The 27,139-nt window shown below is 36.7% G+C and overlaps 3 protein-coding genes across 6 annotated transcripts; 2 read left to right on the top strand and 1 right to left on the bottom strand.

Moving 5' to 3' along the window:
* LOC18767579 (phosphatidylinositol/phosphatidylcholine transfer protein SFH12) lies at positions 7,039-12,125 on the top strand. Its single transcript, XM_020570321.1, has 14 exons — positions 7,039-7,451; positions 7,775-8,003; positions 8,111-8,210; positions 8,315-8,581; positions 8,784-8,861; positions 8,984-9,085; positions 9,177-9,226; positions 9,363-9,462; positions 9,820-10,035; positions 10,176-10,253; positions 10,708-10,845; positions 10,987-11,070; positions 11,170-11,235; positions 11,348-12,125. The coding sequence occupies exons 1-14, from the start codon at positions 7,349-7,351 to the stop codon at positions 11,363-11,365; spliced, it is 1,629 nt and encodes a 542-aa protein (XP_020425910.1). The 5' UTR covers positions 7,039-7,348; the 3' UTR covers positions 11,366-12,125.
* LOC18768144 (phosphatidylinositol/phosphatidylcholine transfer protein SFH3) lies at positions 13,143-17,810 on the top strand. 2 transcript variants are annotated; one of them, XM_020569989.1, is made up of 15 exons: positions 13,143-13,231; positions 13,540-13,711; positions 14,079-14,328; positions 14,436-14,535; positions 14,640-14,906; positions 15,134-15,211; positions 15,452-15,553; positions 15,644-15,693; positions 15,888-15,987; positions 16,086-16,178; positions 16,312-16,401; positions 16,656-16,779; positions 16,871-17,250; positions 17,360-17,446; positions 17,550-17,810. In XM_020569989.1, the coding sequence occupies exons 2-15, from the start codon at positions 13,663-13,665 to the stop codon at positions 17,565-17,567; spliced, it is 1,788 nt and encodes a 595-aa protein (XP_020425578.1). In that variant the 5' UTR covers positions 13,143-13,231; positions 13,540-13,662; the 3' UTR covers positions 17,568-17,810. The 2 variants fall into 2 exon arrangements, with proteins under 2 accessions (XP_020425578.1, XP_020425577.1); XM_020569988.1 differs by lacking the exon at positions 13,143-13,231 and having other exon boundaries at positions 13,434-13,711.
* On the bottom strand, positions 18,562-25,596 carry LOC18767415 (phosphatidylinositol/phosphatidylcholine transfer protein SFH8). Of its 3 annotated transcripts, none has more exons than XM_020569987.1 (15): positions 25,391-25,596; positions 25,213-25,318; positions 24,345-24,648; positions 23,560-23,659; positions 23,201-23,467; positions 23,022-23,099; positions 22,814-22,915; positions 22,649-22,698; positions 22,277-22,376; positions 22,054-22,152; positions 21,844-21,960; positions 20,645-20,777; positions 19,348-19,751; positions 18,982-19,056; positions 18,562-18,877 (listed from the first exon to the last, which is right to left on the bottom strand). In XM_020569987.1, the coding sequence occupies exons 2-15, from the start codon at positions 25,244-25,246 to the stop codon at positions 18,854-18,856; spliced, it is 1,887 nt and encodes a 628-aa protein (XP_020425576.1). In that variant the 5' UTR covers positions 25,247-25,318; positions 25,391-25,596; the 3' UTR covers positions 18,562-18,853. The 3 variants fall into 3 exon arrangements, with proteins under 3 accessions (XP_020425576.1, XP_007199758.1, XP_007199757.1); XM_007199696.2 differs by having other exon boundaries at positions 25,213-25,287; XM_007199695.2 differs by having other exon boundaries at positions 21,844-21,957; positions 25,213-25,287.

Below are 27,139 nucleotides of genomic sequence, written 5' to 3'. Positions count from 1 at the left end.
TGGAGAAGCACCTGCCATGTGCTTCTTCAGGAAGCACTCCCAAGTGCTTTTCCACGAAGCACATAAATTTTTTATGAAAATTCAAGATTTTTATAATAAAAGCGCTTTTGTTAGAAGCGCTTATGAGTAGAAGTACTTCCTAGAGAAGCAGTCCTAAACGAGCCCTAAGTTAATATATACTTCATACTAAAATCTCATAAAATCAACAGTTTTCTTATTTTATGTGTAAGGAATAAAAGCCGCCAAAAAATTATCTTGAGAAAATGATTATTCCGAAAAACCATTTTTCATACTTAGTCAATATTGCACCTCCGTTAAAAAAATTCTGAATCCGCCAGTGACCCGAAGGGGTCAGTTTGGTGGATTTGTTGATTCAGGTTTGCATGGTTCTAGGGAGGGATGAAGTGGAAATTTTTTGTCTTTGTCAGGCTATTTGCAATGACATGAATTCTACCTTGCATTGGAAAGCTTCAAGCAGTGGACTGAAAACTGGAAACCTCACCGCCTCCGTTTTTTTATTTTCTTCTTATCATCAATGTAGACGCAGCTGTTAAGGAGGGAAGGTTGCACCGAGGGGTTGGTCAAATGTTGTTAGTCACAGCAAAACCAGAGCAGGGCACTTCTCTCACCAAACACCATGGAACAAAAGAACCTATTTGAAACCAATACAGTTTGCAAAAGATGCAGGTTTTTGCGATCCACATGCAGAATGCAGAAGAGGACTCTGGCTGCAAAGGAGTTTAGATAAAAATGCCAATTAAACAAGTTTGTTGTGTCAAGATCATGCCGTACACTATTCCAATGCGTTTTAGTATTCGTGTTCACACTTCGTGTCATTTTTGTGTTCATATCAAGTATTATAATCTGTTCATGTTAACCTGTTTTTGTTCATGTTTCTGGTTGTTCAGGGCTTCTGCAACAACCTTTTTATATTTTTTTTCATTTTTATTGATTTTGAATTATAGTTATTTGCATTAGAAAAACCTATATATGGTACTTTTATATATAGTGCTTCTGCAACAACCATTAAAAGTCTTTAAGCTCCTATCTTTAGCTCCCCAAAAACTGGGGAGAGCATATTGAAGTCTTCCCAGAGGCAACAGCCCATGAAAAGATTATGAAAACCCATGGGTACCCAATATTTATGACACGTTTAAAAGTCTTTAAGCTCCAATGATTAGCTCCCCAGAAAGTAGGGAGAGCATATTCAACCCAATTATATATGAAATACGCCCATATTTTCAAATAATTCATCATAGAAAGATTATATAAAAATGTTTTTTTACAAGATATTTTGGTACGTTATAACATGCTAAACTGGGCGGTATCTATAGTCATCATTTTCAAATTAATGCAAGTAATGAACATGTAGGAACCCCCTTCCAAGACCTTGTTATCAATGGACTATACTTCAGCCTGCTGTGCGGCTTCTACTCCTCTTCAACGATTTCCGACCAGTCGTTGCTTCAGTATTATTTCCTGCATCTCATGGTGAGCCAATCTTAACCGATCTCCACCTTGTGAACTATCAATCAACCGTGGACAATTGTTGACCTCTAGAACCTCTTAAATCTCTTGAAAATCGTCTTGGCAATTCTCAAAAACTCTACTATGGCAAGAAACCTCTTGCCTCAACGCACCTCGAGTGAGAATGTGCTCCACCCAAAGCTAAAATTGGGTAACTGGGATCGCTTGTGCAGAAACGAGATCCCCATATCGAATTCCTTGCTTCTTGTCTACATATAACCTTGAATTCTTGACATACATTGATATGCAAACCGCACACCAACCTTTGTATAACCCACAGGCAGGTGCTAACTTTACTCTTGAATTTATGAACCAATTTCTTCCCAAAATCCTCCTCTTTCATCGGTGCAATGTTTGGACATGTAATGGGCTCTTATTGGGCCCGTTGGTACAACAACCCCCCGCGCCCCCTAAACTCCACCTCCTTTGATGCATCTAAGTACGTGACAAAACTATTTTTAGAAGGACAATGTGCTAAATTGACTAGTTGGCCTGTACTTACCATATGAATGTTATTTTACTTTTAGCTAAATGGAAGTGAATATCACTAGATCAAGCTAGTTAATATTACACCAATTTATTTTAGTTATTTTAATATGGTTAGAGTCGAAAGTGCATGTACAATACAACAGAACTGTTACTCTCCCTATAATGTAAAGCAAACAATTAGTTTTCTAGTGACAAGAAAAACAGATAAAATTGAGTAATGTTATAGTTACTCTTACCACATTTTTATACCATAATTCTATATCACATGATGTGGCATGTTATTTGGATACGCCATGTCATTTAATTTAATTTTAAGTTTCTTAATTTTTTTTAATTAAATGCCCCTGTAAAAAAAATTGATTAGATCTTACGTTTTATTCTCCACTCCATCTCTTTCTTCTCTCTCCCACCTTCTCAGCCTTCTCCCTTCTTGTCCTTCCGGCCATTCTCCGTTCTCCATTATTTTAGTTGGTTCTTATTAGATTTTAGCAAACCATCTTTTCTTTCCTTTTTACTTTTATAAAGAATGATTTTATCTAATTGTTTCATTGAAAATTAAAGGACTCGAAAGGAAGAAAAATGTCTATATCATGTTAAGCGTTGGGCCATTGTTCATGGCAGAAAGTTCTCATATCTATCTACGATGATTAGTCTTTCCTATTAATTGCATTGACCCTGCTATGTTTTTTTTCTAAATTTACTCTTTTGTATCTATTGTGATGCTTTTTCCATTTGTTCTGGAAAGGAGGAGATAGGGAGGATAAAAGGTTTAGAGGGACTTTCAAGAGGGAGGAGGAAATTGATTGGGGGAGAGGAAGAGTGGTGCAGGAAGAGGACGAGTTTTTATCAAAAATAGCCAAAATTTACCTCATACTTTCATAGATGTCAGTTTTTATAAAAACTTTAAAAACTAGCCAAAAACTCAGTTAAATAGACTCAAATACCCTCAATATTTAAACTCACATAAAACCTAAGAAGGAAAACCCTACTAGATAAAAGTAGGTAAGTGACACAAGGCAAAGCTACACCCAACAAGAAAAAAAAAATGAGCTCCTTCGATTTCAAAGTCTCTTTGACTAGAACCTCTGTCTATGACCCGAAACCCATTGAATTTCACATCCATGGCGAGCACCAGAGGATTATGACCCAACCCATTAATTTGATTTTCAGGTTCCTTCAAAGTAAAGCTCGGATTTAGATTTGGCTTGTGATTGCAGGCCGAATCATTGGTTTTGATGAGTACATGAATTCGGTTCTCGATGAAGTTGAAGAAGTCAACATAAAAAAAAATCAGAAAGTAATGGGAAATGAGACCTCATCTTAAGCAATATCGGATATTTTCAATTTTGCTATGGATTATTTTCAAAACTGTACTTTGGATTGTAATCCCTTTGTTTTTATTCGAACAAGTTTAATTTTTTTTTTTAGCGGTTCTTGTTTTACAACATTGATGACAAATGGGGTACCTTTGTTGATTAAAAAAAAATGGCATGGGGTGGAAGATCTTGGGGGAGTGGTTGGGGTTGGGGCAAATAGTCAAGGAATTCTTGTGTTGGGGAAGATGTTGTTGGGAGCTGGTTGTGGGTATGGAAGAGATTTGGGGTGGTGGGTGTGACTTGGGGAATTGGGGCTGTGAGGTTGGGAAAATGGCTTTGGGTGTGGAGGTTGACAAGGTGGTGAGTTGTTGAATTGAAAGAAAGAAAGAAAGGAGAGAAGAGTGGGGGCAACTGGGATAGGCTGGGATGGTGGTGTCTTGTTTATTTTTTAGTTTTTAGGTTTATATGGGTTTTTGTTTTGAGGGCATTTGAGTATATTTAACTGAGTTTTTGGCTAGTTTTAGAAGTTTTTATAAAAACTGACATTTATGAAAATAGGGAGTAAATTTTGGCTTTTTTTTATTTATATAAAAACTCGAGGAAGACGCAAGAATATGAGAAGTCTGCCAAAGTTTATTATTATTTATAATTATTAAATATATTAATCAAAATGAATGAAAAATAAGATAACTTAAAATGAAATTAAATGACCTGACATGTCTAAGTAAGGTGTCACATCATGTGGCATAGAATTGTGGTATAAAAAATATGATAAGAATAGCATTATTCTTAAAATTAACAGTTGGCTATTACAGTTGATCGAATAACTACAAGTCAATGGTCGCATCATATTGTCAGTTAATATGATTTTAAATATAAAAAAAGGATAAAGCATGCACAAGAGTTATAGTAATTTTGCCTGGAAATAGGTAAATGCCGTTTGGAAAACACAAAACAAAAAGTTGGTTTTTGCTCGGAAAACAAAGAATGAGATTGAATGGGGTGGCTTGCATTTCGCATACTGTCTTTCTCTTCCAACAGAAAGCCAAAAGTGGGCAATGCGTGCACAGCAGAGACCATGTCAATGGAAATGAAAAAAAAAAAAAAAAAAAAAACTCTCCATTCTTGTTAACTCTTTCTTTTCTATATCAGTCATGTCATCCTCGTCTTCCCTCTCTGGCCGTGCAATCTCTGAGATTAATCCGGGCCATATAAATGCTTACCACTTTTATCTCCTACCCTCTACATTCTTTTTTTTTTTTTTCCGATACAAAGCAAGTCTAAAGCCGGAAGAAGGGCGGGGGAGGGCGATAGTTGAACTCTGACCATGGATGTGGGGGTGTAGTGCTCAAAATCACTGAAGTTATTAGCCCCACCTAACCCCCTACATTCTTGTCAAAAGGTATTCTCACCTGCACAATTTTTTTTCCCTTCAAATTTGGTAATATTGATCAGGTTTCTTATTAATTTGATTCTAATTACTTCCATGCATGCTACTTACCTGATTGTTTCTGCCTTTGGCTTTTTCTTGAATGTCTGTTTTTTGTAATCTTTGATTTGTGTTTTGTTTTGGTATGTACAAGGTTATAGGTAGAGACATATATCTCCCGAGGGCTCTAGTTTTGAGCACCTTATGATACATAAGTGCTTGACTCTCCTATCCTCTGGCGGTCTCAAAACACTTGAGCAACCTTGTGAGATATATTAATCGTGTTCGATCGACAATATGTCTGGATCTGAAGTTGACCGAAACCTTAAACCTGGTAAGTTATGGCATCCAATACTTGTCTCTCTACATATGTTCTTCCTCAATCTTTGGAATGATCTTCATGATTTTTAGGTTTTTACATGAAATCCCACATATTATTCTAATGATTGTTATGAAATGAATATGTAGTTTGATGCTCATATATGTGATCTTCTGAAATTGAATTCATCAACATTTTTGAGTTCTTAGGTTTCCCATATTGATAAGGAAATATGAAGATAAACACACAAAATTTCAATACAATATTACATTATAGGTTTAGGGTTTGCTCTTTTTTGGGGTCAAAGGTTTAGGGGTTTGCCTAGAGCAGAAAAACACAAACAAGCAATATAGATTAGCTTACGTACATGCTTTAAGTCCTCTTAATCTCTTTCTTATGGTTAAATGAGAGATAATGTAGTTAAGGGATAGAGTAAGTTCTCCAGTCATGGTTTTTATGCAATCTCCTCCCTTACACCAACCTGGTTATTAGGTTAAAAGAAAGACACAATTAGGATCAAGAATATGATGATTCAAGTGGTTGATAGTGTGTGTGATGAAGTATTTTCCACTACCGATTAACATATAGAGCATATGCTAATCGAGTTCTAGTCCCACTATTTAGAATTTGAGTCCAATCATTACAGCATCCTCAATGCATATGTAAATAGGGATGGAGATGTGACTGATTTTCATCCCCAATGGCTTTTGTTCACTCCAATGGACCAGGAAATGGAGTTGTAAAACTCCCACCCCATCAATAGATTAAAAAAGAGATGGAAGGATGCAACTTATTTTACATCCCCAATTGGAGGGACACACTGAGAAAAAGAGAGAGTACGGAATTTTGCATGTAAGAGCAAAACATGGATGTGAATGTGGAGTAAGAAATAAGTTTAGAGCATCTTCAATGTGTATGTGTAAAATTGGGAATGTAAATATGATTTACGCTCCCCACTAATGCAACCTCTGTAAATCTGATTTGCATCACTTTCGCATCTCACAATGGAAATTACATTTCCAAGTTTTATCTTCCCACTAGGGTAAAAAATCTATTTATATCAATGAGAGATGTAAATGGAGATATAAATTTTAGGCTAAATTGTAGCAATAGTTCCTCAAATAAGACCTGACTTTACTTTTCATCCCTCGTGTCGCAAAATTGTTATGGTCATCCTTCAATTAGATCTCGTGTTGTATTATTGGTCTTTTCGTCAACAGAGTTAAATTTTCTGTCAAAATTAAGGGCAAATTGGGAAATCCCATATAAAATATTTATTAGATAAATAAACTCATAAAATAATAAACCCAGTCTCCCCATTTGAGCATGTGGGGAAGAAATGGATTTGGTGATTGGGGAAGTTGATTTTAGTAGCAAGTTGATTTTCGGAGAACATAAGGAGCTCTTGTGCCACCCAAAGTTGAGCTACACCTCATTAGTTGGAGGCAAAGAAAACCGTGTTGATGCATTTTACTATGTCTAGATAAAATTCATCATGGTTTTTGGAGGGGAAGTGGTTGACATACCAGAGGAGACTTGGAATTTGTCACCAGAAGGTGCCGGAGGCTTTGGGCCATCTGGGATGGTTTGGGTTGCTGGGTTGGTGAGGTAGATGGATGGGCAGATTTGGGGGGAAGAGGATGGCGTGTGGTTGTGTTTAGGTAGAAGGAGGTGGTGGCTAGGTAAAAGTCTTAGTTACGCTTAAAATATTTATCATGTGTCTGACATGTGATCAATTTTGACGGAAAAACAAACAAAATTGATGGAAAGGACTAGTGGTGCAACGCAAGATCTAACTGAAGTACGACTATAACAATTTTGCAACATGAGTAGCGAAATGTAAAGTTGGGTCTTAGTCGATGGACCATTTCTACAATTTAGCCTAAAATTTAGAATGTATCACAAAAATGTGTATTAAAAAAACAATAATTTCAAAGCATATAACTTTACAGGTAGATATTTGCTTCTAAACAGGCCGCCCTAACAATACCAAGGAATCAAAAAACGATATTCGCTGTTTGATTGAGCTTGCCGCTAGCGTTCGAAATAAGAAACATAAAAATAAAAAAACGATCCTATTTCGCGCGCGTGGGATTGGGTGGCCTTCGCTGCCATTTCCATGCGCCAGGAGCGGCCCCGGCAACCCACGCGCCACCATCGTGGCCTTTGCGGCCGCCAGACAACCTCTAATGGAGGAAATTGTGTTGCCCACCATTTCTTGTGGTTAAGAGATAGAGTGCTCTCAGGGACTTTTGGGATCTACCAAGCATGTTTTGGGGTCATGGGTTCAGATTTTTGGTTTCAGCCCAATACATTTTTGACAGAAGAAGATCAAAAATTGTTTCTCTTAATCAAATATCAACACAACTGGGTGAGTTGCAGGCAGAGATGTCATTCTTTTCTTTATATTTGCAGAGAAAAATTGTTCAAGAATATACCCATTACTTTAAAAGTAGATATTTCCTTCTAAATAGACGTAACAGTACAAAGTACCCTACAAAAAGGATATTCTTTTGTTGAATTTGTTTAGCTAACATTCATGGTCTCAGTTTTGGTTTGTTCTTTTTCCAATTCAAATCACTCATTTTCATTTTGTTCTTGGTTGCATTTTGATTTCATAATATCTAGGAGAAAATGGAAAAGTAAAAGCCTTGTGTTTGTGGGTCTATTTATTTTCACATATTCTGTATGTAGATGAAAACTCTGAGGATGAGAGGAAAACAAAGCTTGGGTCTTTTAAGAAGGCAGCCAACATGATTACAAACTCCTTCAATAAGGGTCGAAGGAACAGCAAGGTAATGTCTTTCCCTATGGAGGATGACATTGATGCAGAGGAGCTAAAGGCAGCTCAGGAACTCCGGCAAGCACTTATCTCGGAAGAACTACTGCCCTCAAAACATGATGATACTCATATGATGCTAAGGTTACACATTCTCTGTTTGATTGCTATTAACATTGATTTGTGGTGCCTGAGTTGCTATTATCCGGTTATGAATAGATTGTTTGTTATATTCTTGTATGATGGTGCAGATTTCTAAGGGCCCGGAAATTTGACCTTGAGAAAACAAAGCAAATGTGGTCTGACATGCTACAGTGGAGGCAGGAATTTGGTGCTGACACTATTATGGAGGTATTCTTCAATGCTTCTATCAATCTGGGAATATAGTGGAGACAATTTAGCCTGACTATCTAATATGTGTCTGAACTTTCCCCTTTGGTTATTTCCTTGTTAAGGACTTTGAGTTCAAGGAAGTTGATGAAGTCTTGAAATACTATCCACAAGGGCATCATGGAGTTGATAAGGATGGACGACCGGTCTACATGGAGAGACTTGGTCAAGTTGATTCTAACAAACTGATGCAAGTGACGTCAATGGAACGTTATGTGAAGTACCACATACGGGAGTTTGAGAGGACCTTTATATGTAAATTCCCTGCCTGTTCCATTGCAGCAAAGAAGCACATTGATCAGAGCACCACAATTCTGGATGTACAAGGAGTGGTACGTGAAAACTCATTCTTTTAATTTAGGCCAATTGGAGATACTCAATTATACTGACGACAAAGTGATCTTTTCATTGAGTTAATGATGGAGATCTGCTGGTTGCAGGTGTCAAACATGATGTTATTTCATTTAAATTTTTCCATACTTTTAATTTTAATTTTTAAGAGAGGTAATAGGTGTTCGTATAATCGGTGTGCAGGGGCTTACAAGCTTAAATAAATCTGCAAGGGAACTTATCCAGCGCCTTCAGAAGGTTGATGGTGACAATTATCCTGAGGTATCCTGTAAAAAGCTGTATCATTTCAAGTTCGCATTTAACAAGCTTCTTGGCTTGGTTCCGTAGCATGAAAGGTAGTCTTTGTATTCTGTGGCGCTGATTGAATCTTTTGTTTGATGTAGACCCTGAACCGTATGTTCATCATCAATGCTGGTTCTGGATTTAGGCTCTTATGGAACACTGTCAAATCTTTCCTTGATCCCAAGACCACTGCAAAAATTAACGTAAGTTTCTGCCATTTGTTCACTATAAATTAGTGCTAATTTGAAATTTTGATCTAGTACTGTGCTAAAGGTGCTGGTGATTATGCATTAGGTTCTTGGAAATCAATACCAGAGCAAGTTGCTTGAAATAATTGAGGCTAGGTATGTATGTCCTTTTCAGAAAAATATATTTTCTTCAGTCCTGTTCTTCATCTTGCTGTATGTTAATCTATATCTAGTTCAATCTAAGCTAATCAAGCTTCCTGTGATAACACTCTTTCTTATAATGAACCTGCAGCGAGCTGCCAGAGTTTTTGGGTGGTACTTGTACTTGTGCTGATAAGGGTGGCTGTATGATATCAGATAAGGGCCCATGGAACGATCCAGAAATAATGAAGGTGATTTTCTACTGTTAGAACATGAAATAATTATTGACCACAAACCTAACAACTTAAGCTTTTGGGGATTTTGTTCAATCACCAACCTAAGTTCGAATCCCTCAATTACAACCTCTCAATATTAGGTTGAATTCAACATGTTGGGCTCTAGTGTTGTTGGAAAGAGGCCCACATGTGAGGGAATGTTAGAATAATAAATAATTGTTGGCCCACAATTTAACAGCTTAGCCTTTGGGAATAGTGGTAAACCAACTAATTTTATCAACAAGTATTTGACTTTTCTTTGATTGTGACATCTCCTAATTCTTAGTGTAACGTGAACAAAAGATCACAACATCTGTTATTTTCATGAGGCAGATGGTTCAGAGTTATCGTGAGGCAAAAAGCACAAACAACACTCCATCAGGTGATATGGAGGAGAAAGAAGAGAAAGAGGAGAAAGAGGAGAAAAAGGAGAAAAAGGAGAAAGAGGAGAAGACAATCTCTGAACCGGAGAAGACAATCTCTGAACCGGAGAAGACACTCTCTGATGAGGAGAAGATAATCTCTGAAGATGATCGGGCTTGCACAAATGTATGGAGACCTTGGCCCAAGTTTGCGTTTTTGTTTTTGTTTTTTTTGTCTTTAACTGTCTTCTTTCAGTTTTTATAAATGATCAATTTCCTGACTTTCTATTTCTTTGTTATTTTCTCTTGGCATGGTCCTGCATGAAGAGAATGGATTCTTTCTGCTCAGAAACCTTTTTAGAGGCTGAAATGCATGTGGATCATCTCTCCTCTGTGCCTGAAGATGTAAGCTTAGGGAACTTTCATGTTCCATCTACATTTTACAATTGTGACCCAAACATGTGAATTCTGCGATACCTTTGTTTTCTTTACTAGTTTCAGGCTTTTAGCATCCTAATATAAGTTTTGCTACTCAAAAGAGGGTGGCTATTTGCAACTTCATCCCTTTTTCTTTCATATGCATAAAACTTCAGGTTTACAACCCCCTTCAAGCATCATTGGGCAACTCTTTTGTAGCTTCTTGCAAGCAACTATGTTTTTTTTTTAATCACGAAAACCATTTGCATATTTAGATTTACCTACTTATGGATTAGTTAACACTTAACTCTCAACGTCTCTCTTTTTCAAAACTTTTTAGTCTTATTATAGTTCAGCTTAGCCTCCATGAGGATAAAATTCTGCATCTGGCACTTGCTGGGCCATTATCATTTTATGTTTTGATTTGCTTTATCGTTTGCAGCTTTTAACTCCCAGAATATGTAATAGCCCATATTTTGAGGCAATGGTTGACAAGGGAACTGAGAAAGAGGCCGAAAAGCTGAACGCTGCTCTCAACCGACTCAGTGCCTTAGAACAAGAGCTGTCCTCAACCAAGCAGGTAATCATCTTGGTATTCTTGAATTCTGTCAGTGAAGTTGCATACAAAAACAAAAATTAAGGAACAGAAACTAAAGATCCAAATCAAGAGAAAAATAAATGTAATCAAGTACATTTTCTTTATGTGCCTATTCTTGTCAAGGTTGAGACTCAAAAGGAGGAAAAGCTGAAGGCTGCTCTTGACCGCGTCAATGCTTTGGAACAAGAGCTGTCAGAAGCCAAGAAAGTAAAATCTTGATACTCTTGAATTATTATAGAAGTTGCATACAAAGTTAAAGCCAGAAAAAGAAAATCTAGACATTTTCTTCTTGTTTCATTTTTGCAGGCACTTGAGGAAGCCCGCCATAAACAGGAGGAGCTTCTAGCCTCAGTTGACAAGGAAAAGAAGTTTGTACGTAACTTAATAATTGCTAATATTTGCTGGCCAGTTAAACTTTATGTCTATCTCAGTTCTATTGCAAGTTTATATTTTGACCTTCTAGTGTTTTGGACTGTAATTGCAGAGTTTATTCTGTTGGTGAGGGGGATCAACGCAAGCATTTATCTAGTGTGGTTGATTTAGTAGTTCAAGTTTGCATGGTTCTCAGGAGGGAAGAAGTGGAAATGTCTGCCTATCTGTGTTGGGCTGTTTGGGATGACAGGAATTCTACCTTGCATTATTCGTGTTATAACAGCAGGCATTGTTGTTGTGCGAGGAGTTCCAAATTAGCAACCAAAAACCACCCTCCAAGCCTCACAAAAGTAAGAGCCTCCTCCTGGGTTGTTTTATAAGATCCAATGTATATAACTAAGGGAAGACAAAACATGCACCTAGGGGTTGGAATAACTATTAGAGATGCGGGACGTGACGTTGGCAGCTATTGAAAAACCGCTACAGAGGTACTTTTCACCAAAAAAAACTATAGAACTGCAGGGCTATTTGGAAGGAATACAATACAATTTGCAAAAGATATTGCAGTGTTTGGCCCAGGAATTGTATGTGATATGGAAGAGGGAGAACATATGGATGGAGGAGGGTCCTCTGTGGCTCTTTCCGTGCCTTGCAAGTAATGCATCTGCAATTGTAATATCTTCATATAAAGAGAATTTTCAGTTTTGAGATTAAAGGAAAAATAGTAATTAGGCTGTAGTCCACAGTTTCAACTCTTTGTTTGTAAAAAAAAAGAAAAAAAAAATTGTATCAAATACTTAATTAGATGCGGTTCTTACTTTTTCCTTTTAAATATTTAGGCCCCTTGTGAAGTTCTGGAGTTCAAATATTATGTCGCCTCTCCCCCCCAACCTGTTATGCAAACTATATTTTTTATATTTTAATTTTAATTTTTCATCTCTTGAAACATAACCCTATATGTGTTTAGATAACATGGAGAACTGATATAGACCCTAAAAGGTACACCAAAACTTGACCACAAAACTAAAAGGGGACACCAAAACATTGCAACAAATCAACATGAAAGCATCTTAATATAGCATGACATTGCTGAAATAACTCAAATGTTTGACTTAAATTAATCTATGATTGCCATAACCCTTTCCTAACCCTAGCTAACTAATTGGGCAGCTGGCAGAACAATTGCAAAGCACCACGATGAAAACTTAGTGGAGCACCACAATTCACAATATCCAGAGGTGCATGACTTCAATATCTTAAAAGAAAGAAGAAAAGTGGTTGACTATCTCCTCCAACCTTCAACAACCGAGTAGGAGTTCTAATGACTAAAAATAGAATAAACCCTAGAAGCAAACGACAGGAAACCACTTTCAAAAACGAGCATCTCAAATTTTCATGTAAATTTATGTAGGTCAAAAATATGGTTAGAGTAAGGGACGTGGATAAAGGAATAGATAAAATCTATTTCTAATCTCCTATGATACTTTTCCGTCGATCTAGTAAGTGCTCTTTTTAATATCGGCACTTCAAAAAAAGTTATCCTACACTCATCCGTGACAAAAAAACGTAAGGAAATTACAATTCAAGCAATGCCGATAATAGTCACATTTCCTTATTTATCATTTTTAATAACATAACAAAAAGAGATAAAATCATCAAGTAATTTGTGTAGTAGATTTTGCGTGGAAAAAGGTGGAAGCCGTTGGGAAAAGTTAGTTTACTTTGTGCGAGGGAAAAGGAAAGAGAACGAACGGAGTGGCTTGCATTTCGCATACTGCCACCAGAAACCCAAAACAACAAAAATGGTCACCATGCACGGCACAGAGTCAATGGGAAAGATGAGACAAAATCTCTCTTTTTTGGTGCCAATCTTTCTTTTCTAAATCAGTCATGTCATCCTCGCTGTCTCTCTGGCCGTCCAATTCCAGAGATTAATCCGGGGTCATATATATGCTTACCACTTTCTCTCTTGGCCACCTACATTATTGTCACAAAGGTAATCATTCTTTCCTCTTCTACACCCAACTCTTGTTTTCCTCTCTCTCTCTCTCTCTCTCTCTCATATGCTAGCTAGCTTATGATTCCACAACTTTTTGAATTTCCATAGCTACCTTTCTTTTGGGTAATTGTCACGTTTCTTTCTCGATAAATATATCAATGCAGAGAAACGTTCTCTTGTCAGACAACATAAGTTTGGCACGAGAACATTACCCTTTCAATGTGTTAACAAGATTAATGTTTTGTCCTTGGCTTTGTCTTGAATGTTTTGGTTTCTTGATATTTTTGGTTTTTTTGGTGTACTAGGTTATTAAGGTGTAGGCTATATCCCCTGAGGGCTCTAGTTTGAGCAAGTTTTGATATATGAGTGCTTGACTCTCCTATCGTTCGGCTGTCTCAAAGGTGGAGCAACCTTGCAAGATATCAACCATGTGTGGTGACACAATGCCTGGATCTCTTGACCGACACCTTAAACCTGGTAAGTTGAAACAAATCCAACATTTTTGTCTACACGTATTCTACTCAACCTTAAAGCTTCAATGAAATTAATCAATGTTGGAGTTGTCCATGTTTTGCATCTTGTAGGAGTAAGATCATAATTTGAAAAAATTTCCCTAATCAGGATTAAGATTGCTGGTTGAGGTTTTCTTCTTGGAAACCAAACAAAATAATCGGGGATCGCTTTCTTTTCTAGTTAGCAGCATTGTCATCCTTTTGTTCATAGACAATGGAAATAGCATATGTGTATGTGAAATGTATAGAGGAAATGGTTCAACAATGAAAAGATATTAGGTAGTAGAAATTGTTTAGCTTACGGTTTGGAAATATGATTTTTTGGTTTTCAGTTCATGAAGAAACTTCTGAGGATGAGAGGAAGACAAGGCTTGGGTCTCTTAAGCAGAAGGCAATCAATGCCTCCTCCAAGTTTAGGCATTCCTTTACTAAGAAGGGACGAAGAAACAGCCGGGTAATGTCTGTCCCAATTGAGGACAACATTGATGCAGAGGAGTTACAGGCAGTGGACGCATTTCGCCAAGCACTTATCTTGGAAGAACTACTGCCCTCAAAACATGATGATCATCATATGATGCTAAGGTTACTTATTCAATGTTTTGGTTAGCATTGACGATCATTAGATGATCGAGTTTCTGTTAATTATGTGATTGCTTACTAAATTTTTATTTTCACGTACGATTGTGCAGATTTTTAAGGGCCAGGAAATTTGACATTGAAAAGGCAAAGCAAATGTGGGCTGATATGCTTCTGTGGAGAAAGGATTTTGGTGCTGACACTATTATGGAGGTATTCTATAATATGCTTTTATTGAACTTGCCATATCCTGGAGATCATCTAGGTCGCTACTATGTTTGTGCTTCCTAAATCTTTCCTTTGGTTATTTTGTCAAGGACTTCGATTTCAAGGAAATTGATGAAGTGTTGAAGTACTATCCCCAAGGACATCATGGAGTTGATAAGGAGGGACGACCAATCTACATTGAGAGGCTTGGTCAAGTCGATTCTACCAAGCTAATGCAAGTGACAACAATGGATCGTTATGTGAAGTACCACGTCCGGGAGTTCGAGAGGACCTTTGTGTGCAAATTCCCCGCATGTTCCATTGCAGCAAAGAAGCACATTGATCAGAGCACTACTATTCTGGATGTCCAAGGAGTGGTACATGAAAACTTTGTGTCTTAATCAGATTGTAGACAAAAATCTTTTTATTCAATTTCAGATTGTAGCTAGATATTGGAGATCTGCTAGTGAGCACATCTAGTCTGTGGGATGTTAAAAATAATTGTTATATTGTTGTAGAGTTGGAGGAGACAATTTCATTTTCCTTTTTCCATCCTTTTTAATCCCAAAAGAGATCATTTTTAGTTCATGCGATCGATGTGCAGGGGTTTAAACATTTCAACAAGTCTGCAAGGGAACTTATCCAGACCCTTAATAAGATTGATGGTGACAACTATCCTGAGGTATGTTATATCCTTTAAATATCATTTCAAATTTCATCAAACAAGCCTCTTGGTTTTGCTTGGTCTAGCATGTGTTGAAGAAAGTAAAAATGCCACATCAGAAACTAGACAAAATATATATGTGGTTCCACTACTAATAACACTGGGGCCTTTTGAGATATAACCCCACACCTACTGAGCTATGCATGTCATGTAGTTTTCGTATTTTCTGACACTGATTGAAAGCTTGGTTCACTGTAGACCCTCAACCGTATGTTCATCATCAATGCTGGTTCTGGATTTAGGCTTTTATGGAACACTGTGAAGTCTTTCCTTGATCCCAAGACCACTGCAAAAATCAATGTAATCATTTGTATTTTCTCTACCTTAACCTAGTGCTAACCTATGATTTTGATATGTTATGGTGCTAAACGATTTGATGATTACACTCAGGTTCTGGGAAACAAATACCAGAGCAAGCTGCTTGAAATAATTGACGCTAGGTATCTCTTCAGGGCAAAATATTTTTCTTTCAACACATTTCATCATTCCATATATCTCTTATTGTATATCTAGTTCAAGCTAAGTTTCGCAAGCCTTATGATTCACATGATGCTGTAAGATATCCGTTTAGTAACCGAATATCCTATTAACTTCAAATTTGTGCCATAACACGCTGTCATTATATTCGATACAGTGAGCTGCCAGAGTTTTTGGGTGGTACATGTACTTGTGCTGATAAGGGTGGTTGTATGCGTTCTGATAAGGGTCCATGGAGTGATCCAGATATAATTAAGGTGATGTACTTGGTTTCTCTTTAATTTTAGTATTTTTGGTCTATCTTTCATAGTCTAATATGAACAAAAGATTAAAATCAGTTATTTTGATGAGCCAGATGGTTCATAATGGTGAAGGAAAATGCCCAAGGAAGAGTTTGTCAGGAATTGAGGAGAAGATAATCTCTGAAGATGAGAATGCATACTCAAAGGTACTCAAATCTTGGCTCAAGTTTCCCTTTCATTTTGTGTGTTTACAGCATCTCTTCAAACTGCCTTCTCTCAGTTTTTCTAAACGATCGATCACCTGATTTCTGTATGCTTTTTGCATGCTACCACATGAAGAGATATGATTCTCTGAAATCGAAAACCGTTCAAGAGGTTGACGTGCATTGCCAAGTGGAGCATCAAAGACTCTCTCATGTGCCTAAGGAAGTAAGCGTTGCAGACTTTCTATCCACATTTCACAATTGTGACTGGAACATGACAGTTCTGTGATACTTTGTTGTCTTTGCTACTTTTAGCATCGTACTCTTGTTCAACTCACAAGGGGGTGGTTTGGAACCTTCATATTTTTTTTCATATCAGTCGAAATTCAGTTTTATAACCATTTTAGAAACTAGTGCGGATTCTGCAGTGCTGAGTCGCCTTTTATCAGTTGATGTTCTCACTTGCTTCATATTTTTCAGGTTCCAGTAGCCAAGAAGGGCAATCTGGGCTATGAGCATGACAACTTCAGACCAATGGTTGGCAAGACTGTTGATTCAACTTGGCCTAAATCAGTTCATTATGATAAATTTGCCCTTGGTGGAGGTATATATATATATATAATTAATCCAATCAAGTATAATGCTTGTTCTTCCAAATGTTGATACTAATATATTTCTTTCTTCCAATGCTACAGATTGCTTCTCTGTGCATGATGCTTGCAAGGTTCCTGAAGGACTAACCAATCAATTACTTTCTGCAATCATGGCCTTTATCATGGGTATTGTGGCCATAGTTCGATTGGCACGAAGCATGCCAAGGAAACTCACTGAGGCTACCCTCTATGGAAACCCTGTTTACTACAATGGAATGATGGTCAAAGGCCAACCGTTGCCTGCACCTGCCATCTCCAGCAATGACTACATGAACATGATGAAACGCATGGCCGAATTGGAGGAGAAAGTGAATGCTGTCAGCTCAAAACCCGCGGTCATGCCACCCGAGAAAGAGGACCTGCTGAATGTTGCTCTCAACCGAGTCAATGCCTTGGAACAAGAACTGTCAGCAACCAAGAAGGTAATCCATCTATTTCAAGATATATTCTTGGTTTCTTCTATTGAAGTTTGCATTTCCAGAAGCTAAATGTGAACGTGTTTATTTTTTTCTTTTTGTTTCCTTTTCGCAGGCACTTGAGGACACCCTTGTTAGACAGGACGAGCTTATAGCCTTGCTTGAGAAGAAGAATAAGAAAAAGAAGAAGAGAAGCAAGTTTGTATGTGACTGAAATACCTTCTTTTTGCTTAACTTCAAGTTATGTACATTTCATATGAAGTGTTCTCACCTTCTTGGTTTCTTTTTTTGGATTGTAATTGCAGAACCCCTTCAAATGGTAAGGTGATAGCTCCGGTGATTCGATTGGATGCCCTGGATGAACCACTGAACATTCAGTGTTAGCTGCTGGTGGCGACGTTTCGATTGTGAGCCTCACGGATGCTTTGTCAAATTGCATTCCCTCTATGTTTGCTAGTTTGGTACTGTAAACTTAAAAAGCTTTTGTACATTATTGTGCAGTGTGCCTTTCCATTCACAGTTGTGTATATTTTGACTTAAAATGGGCACCGCTTTAGTTTGACAAAGATTTCCAGGGTCCTCCTCTCTAGAGTCTAAGCTTAGTTCCAGTTCAAAGTGCAAAGATAGTTGTTCTACTAATGAAAGGTGGTAAAATGAGTAGACGCTAGACAGGCTAAAGGGTTTAGGGACGAATTACGATAATGAGTATTTGGAACCATATCAGCACGGTTAGGTGAAAATTCTAACCATTTAAAAACAAATCAGTTTTTTTTTAACAACGAATTGTTATTGACACTTCAAAAAAGTCATCACGCACGCGTAAAGTGCAATTATCAGTCTTACAATTATTGAATTAATGAATTGTGGTATGTAACTTAGAAAGGCTTTCTTTAAATAATGGAATTACTGAATGGTCCTAGATCATTATCATTTATCATTATTATGCTAAATAAAATGTATAAAATTGCAGCATGACTTTCTTTAAATTTCTGTGGTTGATTATCTTTAAGTCCTAGTGAATATCTAAGAGCCCAGTTGATAACCATTTCAATTTTTGTTTTTAGAGAGAGAATGGGAGGGAGAAGTAACAAAAGTGAAAACAAAAACTTGAAAGCGAACAATTTCAAATAGATTTCACTCTTAAGTTTTTGTTTTCACTTTTGTTAGTCCTCCTACACATCCTCCCCTCTCATCTTCCCTCTAAATCCCATCTCCACTTTCATTATCATTTCCACAGTTGCAAAAGTATAGATTATCTTTAAGTCTTTGTTCGATTATTTTTCCTTGTTTTTTTTCCTTCTATAATTGATAAAAAAATGCACCAAAATAGCCATAATTATAATCGAATCTCTGATTACTCTTTTCAACATTTCCCGGAAAACGGTATAAGATTAAGCAAATCAAACTGCACAAACATCCTTCAAGAAAATAAAACTCAATTGTCATTTTCCGTATCGTTCCCACTAAGACAGAAGTGGCATCATTTCAGATGATATATTCTGTGAGATCAAAGGTTGGTATGTCAAGTCAAGTACTCGTGTAGGGATCACATCTTCGAGAAACAGCTTAGCAAATCCCGTTTCGGTAGTCTCTCCATCAGGCAACACTTCTACCAGCACACAAACTTCTTTTTCTGATGACCAGCAGCAAGAAAAGTTCTTAGAACTCATGAATTGTGGAAATTGAAAATGAACAAAAAGAATAAATCTACGCGGATAGACTGTATGGTCAACTTACCTGGAGCTTGGCTTCTTCTTGCCGGTCGATATAAGCCAACAGCTCTTCTTGCCTCATTAAAGCTTCATGTAGAGCCTGCTCCATATGAAACACACAATCAACATATGCATCATTCTGAAATGCTGAAACAAGTCCAGTAACAACCCGAAAAAAAAAAAAAAAAAACCCCCAAAGTTGAACACATGCATCATTTATATAAAAATACAATGTGGTTGCATAAGGGCATGTGATTGCATTCTTTCCTGGAAAGAAATAAAAATGCAATGTGACCCAAAGTTGAATGCGTTAACTGCCATAATATGATTTCACAGGTGGAAGGCTCCCATTGTGTTGAGTATTCCTACACATCAAATAAAACATTAATACCTTTTTAGTAGCAATTAACTCTGCTTCCAAGGCATCCACACGACAAACAGCAGCATTCAGCAATTCCTCTTTCTCATAAGGCATCTCAGACGGTTTAGCTTGGAGAATGTCAACCTTCTCCTCAAGCTCCACTAGCTTTTTCAGTACAGAGGGTAGAAGATCTGCCCCTGTAAATGGTGCTGTTGGTGAAGGAGGACGGCCCTCTTCTTTGTTTGTTGCATCAAAAGCAGGTTTGGGAATACTTTGATCGTGATTATCCAATGTGTTAGGAAGCTTCTTAGTTACTCGGGAAGCCACTGAGCGGAAGAGAGTGAGAAAAGTCAGGAAGAAGGCCATAAGCGCTACCAAAACCCGACCTCGAATTCCTTCTGGATTTGTAGGGATGTCAGGTTGTTGAAGTGTCCCTGAAGTAAAAAGATCATTTCATTTTCTTGATTTATATAATGTCAGGTACCAAAAAAAATATTAAAAGAAAAAAGGTTAAGAGACTATAAGTTGTGAGTAAAAGAAAAAAGCGTACTATTAAGTATTGCAAGGGTTCTTTTACAAAGCATTTAGTTGTGATTATATAAGTTCAATACCATATAATCTAGCATCTGGACTCGGCCAACAGGTAAAGGAAGAATTGGAGTGGTATGTCCCAAGTTCAAAACAAGAATACGCAAAATGATGAGGTGAAAAAGTATGAGTTTGCTAGAGTCAAATTCCAATACAGATTTCCCATTTATGTAAAGGATACGCTTAGTAAAAGTTACAATATCCTTAGCAGCTTGAAAAATCTATACTCTCTCATTCAACTAATTGTTGATAGACCAGGATAGTTGTTGCCTGGTTGCTCAGTTTGAACAGTAATGAACTAATTCAGGAAAATCAATTTTTGGTACTCAAGAGTCAAGACCACGGCATTCTGATGAGTGCTTTCTATTTCCTGAAGAAGGTATAGTATGTATGGAAGTACACAGATTCATTTATAGTTTTGCTGTATTCCATGTACTCAGGTCCTTTTCTCTTTTTGTTAAAAATAGGCATTTTCTTTGACTTAATGTCATCTGTTTCCTGTGTTCCTATCCATGGTTCCTAAGTTGTTATGCAAAAACTACACTAATATATACATAATGCGAACAATTCAGTACTAGATATACCAACATCAGTATTAAAGTAAATAAATTCCCATTTCAACATCATTTTAAGGCTGTTTAGTCTTAAAACTATTTAGTTTTAATAGTTGTTCGTATAACAATAACATAAATTCAAAAATGTTATATTGGCAGCAAAAGACCAGGCTAGACTTGCTGACCTTTGGCAGCATGGATTCTCTGAAGGGCCACTTGCTTTTTCCAACCAGCATCAACAGCTTTGTCAACCATAGGAACATATTCATCATAACCCGAGAAGCTACCTGCACAGTTTGCCTTGCCAATGACCTTAGCCTGCATATTTCATTATACCACATTAAAGAATACACAATTCACAATGAGTACAACCAACAATAAAGAGAGTAATAAGTTTCCAGTCTATACTTGTTAATTAAATAGCATTACATATCTTAACTACCCAATAGCCCTTAATTCACAACCAATTCAAGCACACTTAATCAATGGTCACTTATCACTACACCAGCCATTGCCAAATAATGCAATGCAGACAATTCACAAAACATACACCATTTTTCATTCTTCCACTCACAAACATATTTCAATTAGAATCCTTTTATAAGAAAAAGAAGAATATATAAATAAAATAAGTATACATACAACATTGAACAAAGGATCAGTTTCGATGTAATTATTTAGCGCTTTGCTCTGTTTTGCAATCTTCGTTGTGTAGTCTAGCTAGCATCTATTAGCTAGATCAGTGGACAACTTCTCCACTGTATTGTATTGTTCTTTATCAAGTAAAGTATATTTCTTATCAAATAAAACATTGAACAAGCAATCGACCAAAGGTTCAAACAAAAACTTAACATTAAACTAACAAACAGCTACAATTTTTTTTGAAAAGACAAACAGCTACAAACTCATCCAACTAATATAACAAAGCAGCTAAAACAATCTCTAAGTAACAATGGGGAATAACAAATAATGGAATTTCCCACACATCATAGGAAACCGAAGCCACGATGAAGCCCAAAAAAATTTATCCCACAAGAAAACCACCTCCTGCCTACATTCTTTTCAATGGTGAACCCTGATTGTTTCTATTTATACTAAGCCAAAGGGAATTACCACAACCACTTCCTTAGAAGAGCCACATTTCCACTTTCCAAATTGCCCCACCCCTAGACCTGCATTCTTCCCGGAACAAGACAAAATTTTCCACCTCACCAAGTAATCCACATTTCTCTTCTTCCTTCTCAACTAGTCTTAAAGAAACCAAATACTTGTACAAAATAAGTTCCTTTTTTCCCATTAATCAGTTAAAATAAGTTATAAGCATCGAATGGCATAAATGAATATATTAATCACAATAATTACATAAAGAAAAGGTTAAACCTACCTCTTCACGAACAGGAGTCAATCGAAGATGTGAATAATTCTTCAAGGCTTTTGGGGATGCAATATCTTCCGCTTCAGATCCTGACTCAGCAGTGGATGTATCACTACCCTTTACCTGCTTCAATACATAATCCCCCAAAAAATGTGAAAAACTGATGCGAAAGTAACTCACTTTTTATTCTGCAATAAGTGAAAAGTATAGAAGTTTTACCATTGGATAGTGTGGCTTAGCATAAGCAAGAACCTTCCCTTCACTGTTTAGAACTTTAACAACTTGCCTTGCACGTCGTGCTTCACCATTAAGAACCATCTGAAACAAAGAGAACATGACATCAGAAACAAACAAATATAACTTGCAATAAAATTTGGCAATATACCAGGTAAAAGTTAACAGAATATGCAGCACAAAAGAAATCTAGAGGGCAGGAAATAACCTTCAGTATCTCAGGGTTTTTCCATGGCCCCTTATCAGATCGAAGGCAACCTCCCTGATCTGCACAGGTACAGCTGCCGCCCAGAAACTCTGGCAACTCACTGCATATTTTGAAATATCTTTTAAGTCTCAAGCTAAGTGCAATTATAAATGAACAATAGGAAACATAATGATCATCAGAGAAGACAAAAATCATCAGAGGTCGCAATGTTTTATTGCCTATCAATCAGATATCACAGATTCAGCCACGATTCCACATGATCAACAATCTTGATTCACATCACAGTTAGAACAAGAATAATACACTAAATCTCTGTGTAAACATAGCAAGGTTATAGCATTACAGATGACAGATACACTGCTGCCCCCTCACCTGGCATCTATTATCTCAAGCAACTTGTTCTGGTATTTGTTTCCAAGAACCTAAAATGTTGCATACAAAGAAAAAAAAAAGGGATTATAAATACGTGACATGCCAGTGAAACCAAAACTTTAATTGCTATAGTTCCAATACAAGGAAAAAGTAATTTCTACATACATGAATCTTTGATGTTGTTCTAGGATCGAGAAAAGTCTTTACAGTGTTCCACAGAAGCCTAAATCCAGGACCAGCGTTAATGATGAACATTTGCCACAGGGTCTGCACCAATTAAGAATGTTGAATTTTAATTTATAGTATATATAACAAGTAGCATCGACAGTCTGCCACTGCATAATTAAAGTTTTAAACATAACTGATTGCACACCTCAGGGTAATTGTTACCATCAACATTCTGCAACCGCGTAATTAAATCTCGTGCAGACTTTGTAAAATTCTTGAAGCCCTAAAAACATTTAAAGCGAACAAATATTGAATCATTAGATATTATGATTGCACTGAATATGCAGATTAATTATATTAAATGGTTGATTACAGGCAACATACCACGCCTTGAACATCTAAAATTGTAGTGCTTGAATCTATGTGCCTCTTCGCAGCAATGGTGCAAGCTGGAAACTTTATTGCAAAGCTTTTCTCAAACTCCTGAACATGGTATTTCACATACCGATCCATAGTGGTAACCTGCATTAGTTTGTTGGGATCTACTTTACCCAACCTTTCAATGTAAACTGGTCTTCCCTCCTTATCCACGCCATGATGCCCATGAGGGTAATATTTTAGAACTTCATTCAACTCTTTGAACTCAAAATCCTGAAAGAAACATCAACATTGTAAATAGAATGAGGAAAAAAGAAAAAAGTACCAAAACCTGCAAATTCAAATGAACTTTCAGCTGTAGTTACCTCCATAATAGTGTCGGCACTGAAGTCCCTTCTCCATTGAAGCATATCAGCCCACATATGCTTTGCTTTTTCAACATCAAATTTCCTTGCTTTCAAGAACCTGAAAGTAAAAATCTTCATGTTTAAAACTGGCAAATCGTATCACACAAAACAAAACAAAGAAGTGAGATAGTATAAACCAAATTAAAAGTATAGAAACAATCAAGTACACTTTAAAAGCACATCCAAAGCAGCATGGGTTTAAGACCAAGATAATAGAATCATAATCAATGAACAAAGTTTACTCGATAAACCATCCACATTTTTCTACCAACATGTTATATGATATGAAATCGTTACTATTTCCACATACACTCCCAACTATCCTAATACATTATATGACTTCTAACACCATGCACACTACATTAATATAACAATTGGCAACTATATTTCAATAAACTACAACAGAAAACCTTATATCTTAGATGAACCAGATTTAGGTATCACCTATAAGATTGGCAAAGTGACACTTGAGTGAGCTAAAGCTCAAAGGAGCAGAATCAGAAGAGACTTACACCTCTACTTTTGTCATTTTACCATTGCCCATTTCCCTAGAAAACTAAAACTAAACCCAATCGATCTAAAGCATGGGTGTGATTTGATTGGGGGGTCAGTTTGAGTCACCCATTCATCTTAATATCACATGAGGATATCACTCAAGTGGCACAAGTATCTATCCAATTATGAACTTCCACAAGTATTTGCATGCATGATTACATGAAGACGCAAGGTAAACAACTGAGCACCTCAACATCATATGATAATCATCATGCTTCTCGGGCAGCAATTCGTCCATAATTAGTGCTTGTCGAAAGGCATCAACAGCCTGCAGCTCTTCAACGTCACGAACATCTTCAATGGAAACAGAGCTGACTCGGCCATCACTTTTTCTCCTACTGCCCTTTTTCTTGAGAGAATGTTTGAATTTGGTAGATGCGTTTATCGCCTTCTTCTTCAGAGTCCCAATTCTAGTCCTGCGTTCATCCTCGGAGTTCTCAAAGTCAGACTTCCTCTCTCTTCTCTCATCACTACCATAAAATCCTTCAAAACCTGTGGCACAATAACAATAGCATCGACATTAACAACTGGAGTGTCATGCATTGGAAAAACATGGACATGTGAGAATACAAATATGACCATCATAATCATAATTACACATAAAAATTGAAACTTTCTTTTAAAACTTCAAATTTAACCTAAGTATTCATCAAATTAACCATAAAGCGCATTTCACTAAGACTGCTCGTTTTGGTCCCTGATAAAATGTAAAAATAGAAAAGGAAAACATTAAAAAGAAAACTAGAAAAACAACAAATTTTATAGGTCGATATCTTGACACAAGAAAAAGAACAGCCGTATACTCAAGCAATCATTTCTCACACACAAAAAGGGGAAAGAAAAAGTCAAAATTCAAAGCTCCTTCATCTTCTGAGTTTTCTCAGCAACCAAACGGAACCCCCAAATTTAGCAAACTGAACACATCCACAACCACAGTGCCTCAAGAGCACACAAACCCTAACAGATTCAGCAGCAAGAAACAAGCACACCAAGAAGCAAAACGAGCAGCATATCGCCGACAAAAAAGCAAAGCGAGGAGAGAGAAAGACGACTCACAAGGCCTGGCGAACCGATCCAGCGGGCCTGACATTCTACACTCTGATCAGCCACACGCATCAACGCAAATGCACTCTGTCAAAAACTCGCATTTACATCAGAAACCCTAGAAACCGCCAAAATCAAACCCCGAATCTCCAAAGCTATCTCACAGCAAGAAATGTGAAGAGCAATGTACCTTTGGTTTCGTGTCGCCGTTGATCAGTAGGAAGATCGGTCAGCAAGCTCCCTATGAGCCGATCTGCAGCTGGAGCGTCTTGTGTGTAACGGATTCACAGAAATTGTCGAAAGATTCTTTTTTTCTTTTTCTCTCTCTTTTAAATTAACAAATAAATAAAATCGTAAACAGGCGACGGCGAAGAGAGAGAAAGAAAGAATGAGAGAGTAGAGTTTGATTTGTACTTATAGTTGGACTTGGTGAGATGCGGAAGGCGGTGGGGCCCAGCGGGTCCGGGACACGTGGCGGGTGAAGAGCGTTGAAGACGGAATCTGCCGGCGGTAGTTGAGTGGTAAATGGGAGTAATTATTTGTAAAACGCCTTCTGGGCCGGGAGGTTTTTGTAATTATTCAGTAATTGACTAATAATTTTGTCAGCCGGGAATGGAGGGAGAATTCGTATTTATGGGAGTATTAATGATGTTTTGTTCTTTGTATTTTTGCACGTGCTATGTTGGGAGATGGAACAAACCTACAATTTGACACTTTTTTTTTTGTCTTTTATTTTAATTTTAATTTGTGTTTATTTATTTATTTTGGTATTCTGTTTTTTATTTTGTAGTGTGGAGTGGAGATAATAACTATTGGGGGTGTTTAGGTCGGTAGAGAATTATAAATGCTTTTCTTTGACTTTTTGGTTCCTCATAAAATATTAAAATATTAAAAAATTTGTTGTTAGTGGTATTTTTCTGTCCAAAGTCGAAAAAATTCCTAAGTATGAATTTGTTTTTTTTAATACAAGTTATAATACAAACTACGACGGTGTGAGGAGTTTCTCATACACACATAACTTAGGTGTTATGGAATTTGAACATCTAACTACTGATCTACAAGTCAATTCTTTTTTTGGCATTAATTGATTCAAACAAATACAATCAAATGTGAAATAGCGTATGCATAGATAAAAGAGATTATCCGGAATTTAATTTTGAGGATCTTGTTAGAAGGTTCACCAAGAATGCTTTTTCATGATCAATTTGTTTTTTGTTTTTACATTATTTTTAATCAATGGAAGAAGTGATATTCAAACTTAACATCTTTTAATATTGGGAAGAAATACTATTAGGCCAAGAGATATTTGATGGAAAAAAAAAATCAATTAAATTAAGGGCATGTTTACATACTGAGAATGAGAGAATTCATGCATCAAGGTAGCTTGGCCAGAGAGGAAATGGGTCAAGTATTACGAATTTTAATGTGAAACTCACATAATGTTTTGTATTCCCTTTCTATTAGTAAACACATAGGAAGTCAAAATTTGGAATAATTTCAATACATGTATTAATAAAATAGAAAACATGAATTGAAATAATTTCAATATTCATCCTCGATAAGTGAACATGTCATTAATATCATTCAGTCATCTAATTAAGCTCAAGTACTTATAAATAAATAAATAAATAAGAAGAAAAAATAAGTTGAAATACATGGATGAATACAATGCTTGTGATAAAACCACTTCAATATTTTTGATGAAATTAATTACGAAATGTTTTATAAGTAAGCTGATTTTTTACAACAATAATTCTTGAATGGTAACTAAAATAATGAGTGATTCAAATCATAGGACCACAATGGATGTGGGCTATTTTCTTTCTTTTGAATTTACATTGTATGTGGAGCGTTTTTTTTTTTTTTTTTTTTTGGCATAAAGGTTAGGAAGGAGGAAGGAGAAAACTCACACACATGGGTATTACAAAAGCTTGAACCT

The sequence above is a fragment of the Prunus persica genome, chromosome G8 (assembly GCF_000346465.2).
Source record: "Prunus persica cultivar Lovell chromosome G8, Prunus_persica_NCBIv2, whole genome shotgun sequence".
Lineage (NCBI taxonomy): Eukaryota > Viridiplantae > Streptophyta > Magnoliopsida > Rosales > Rosaceae > Prunus > Prunus persica.
The sequence above is the reverse complement of the archived record's forward strand: the minus strand, read 5'-3'. Positions and strand labels throughout refer to the sequence as shown.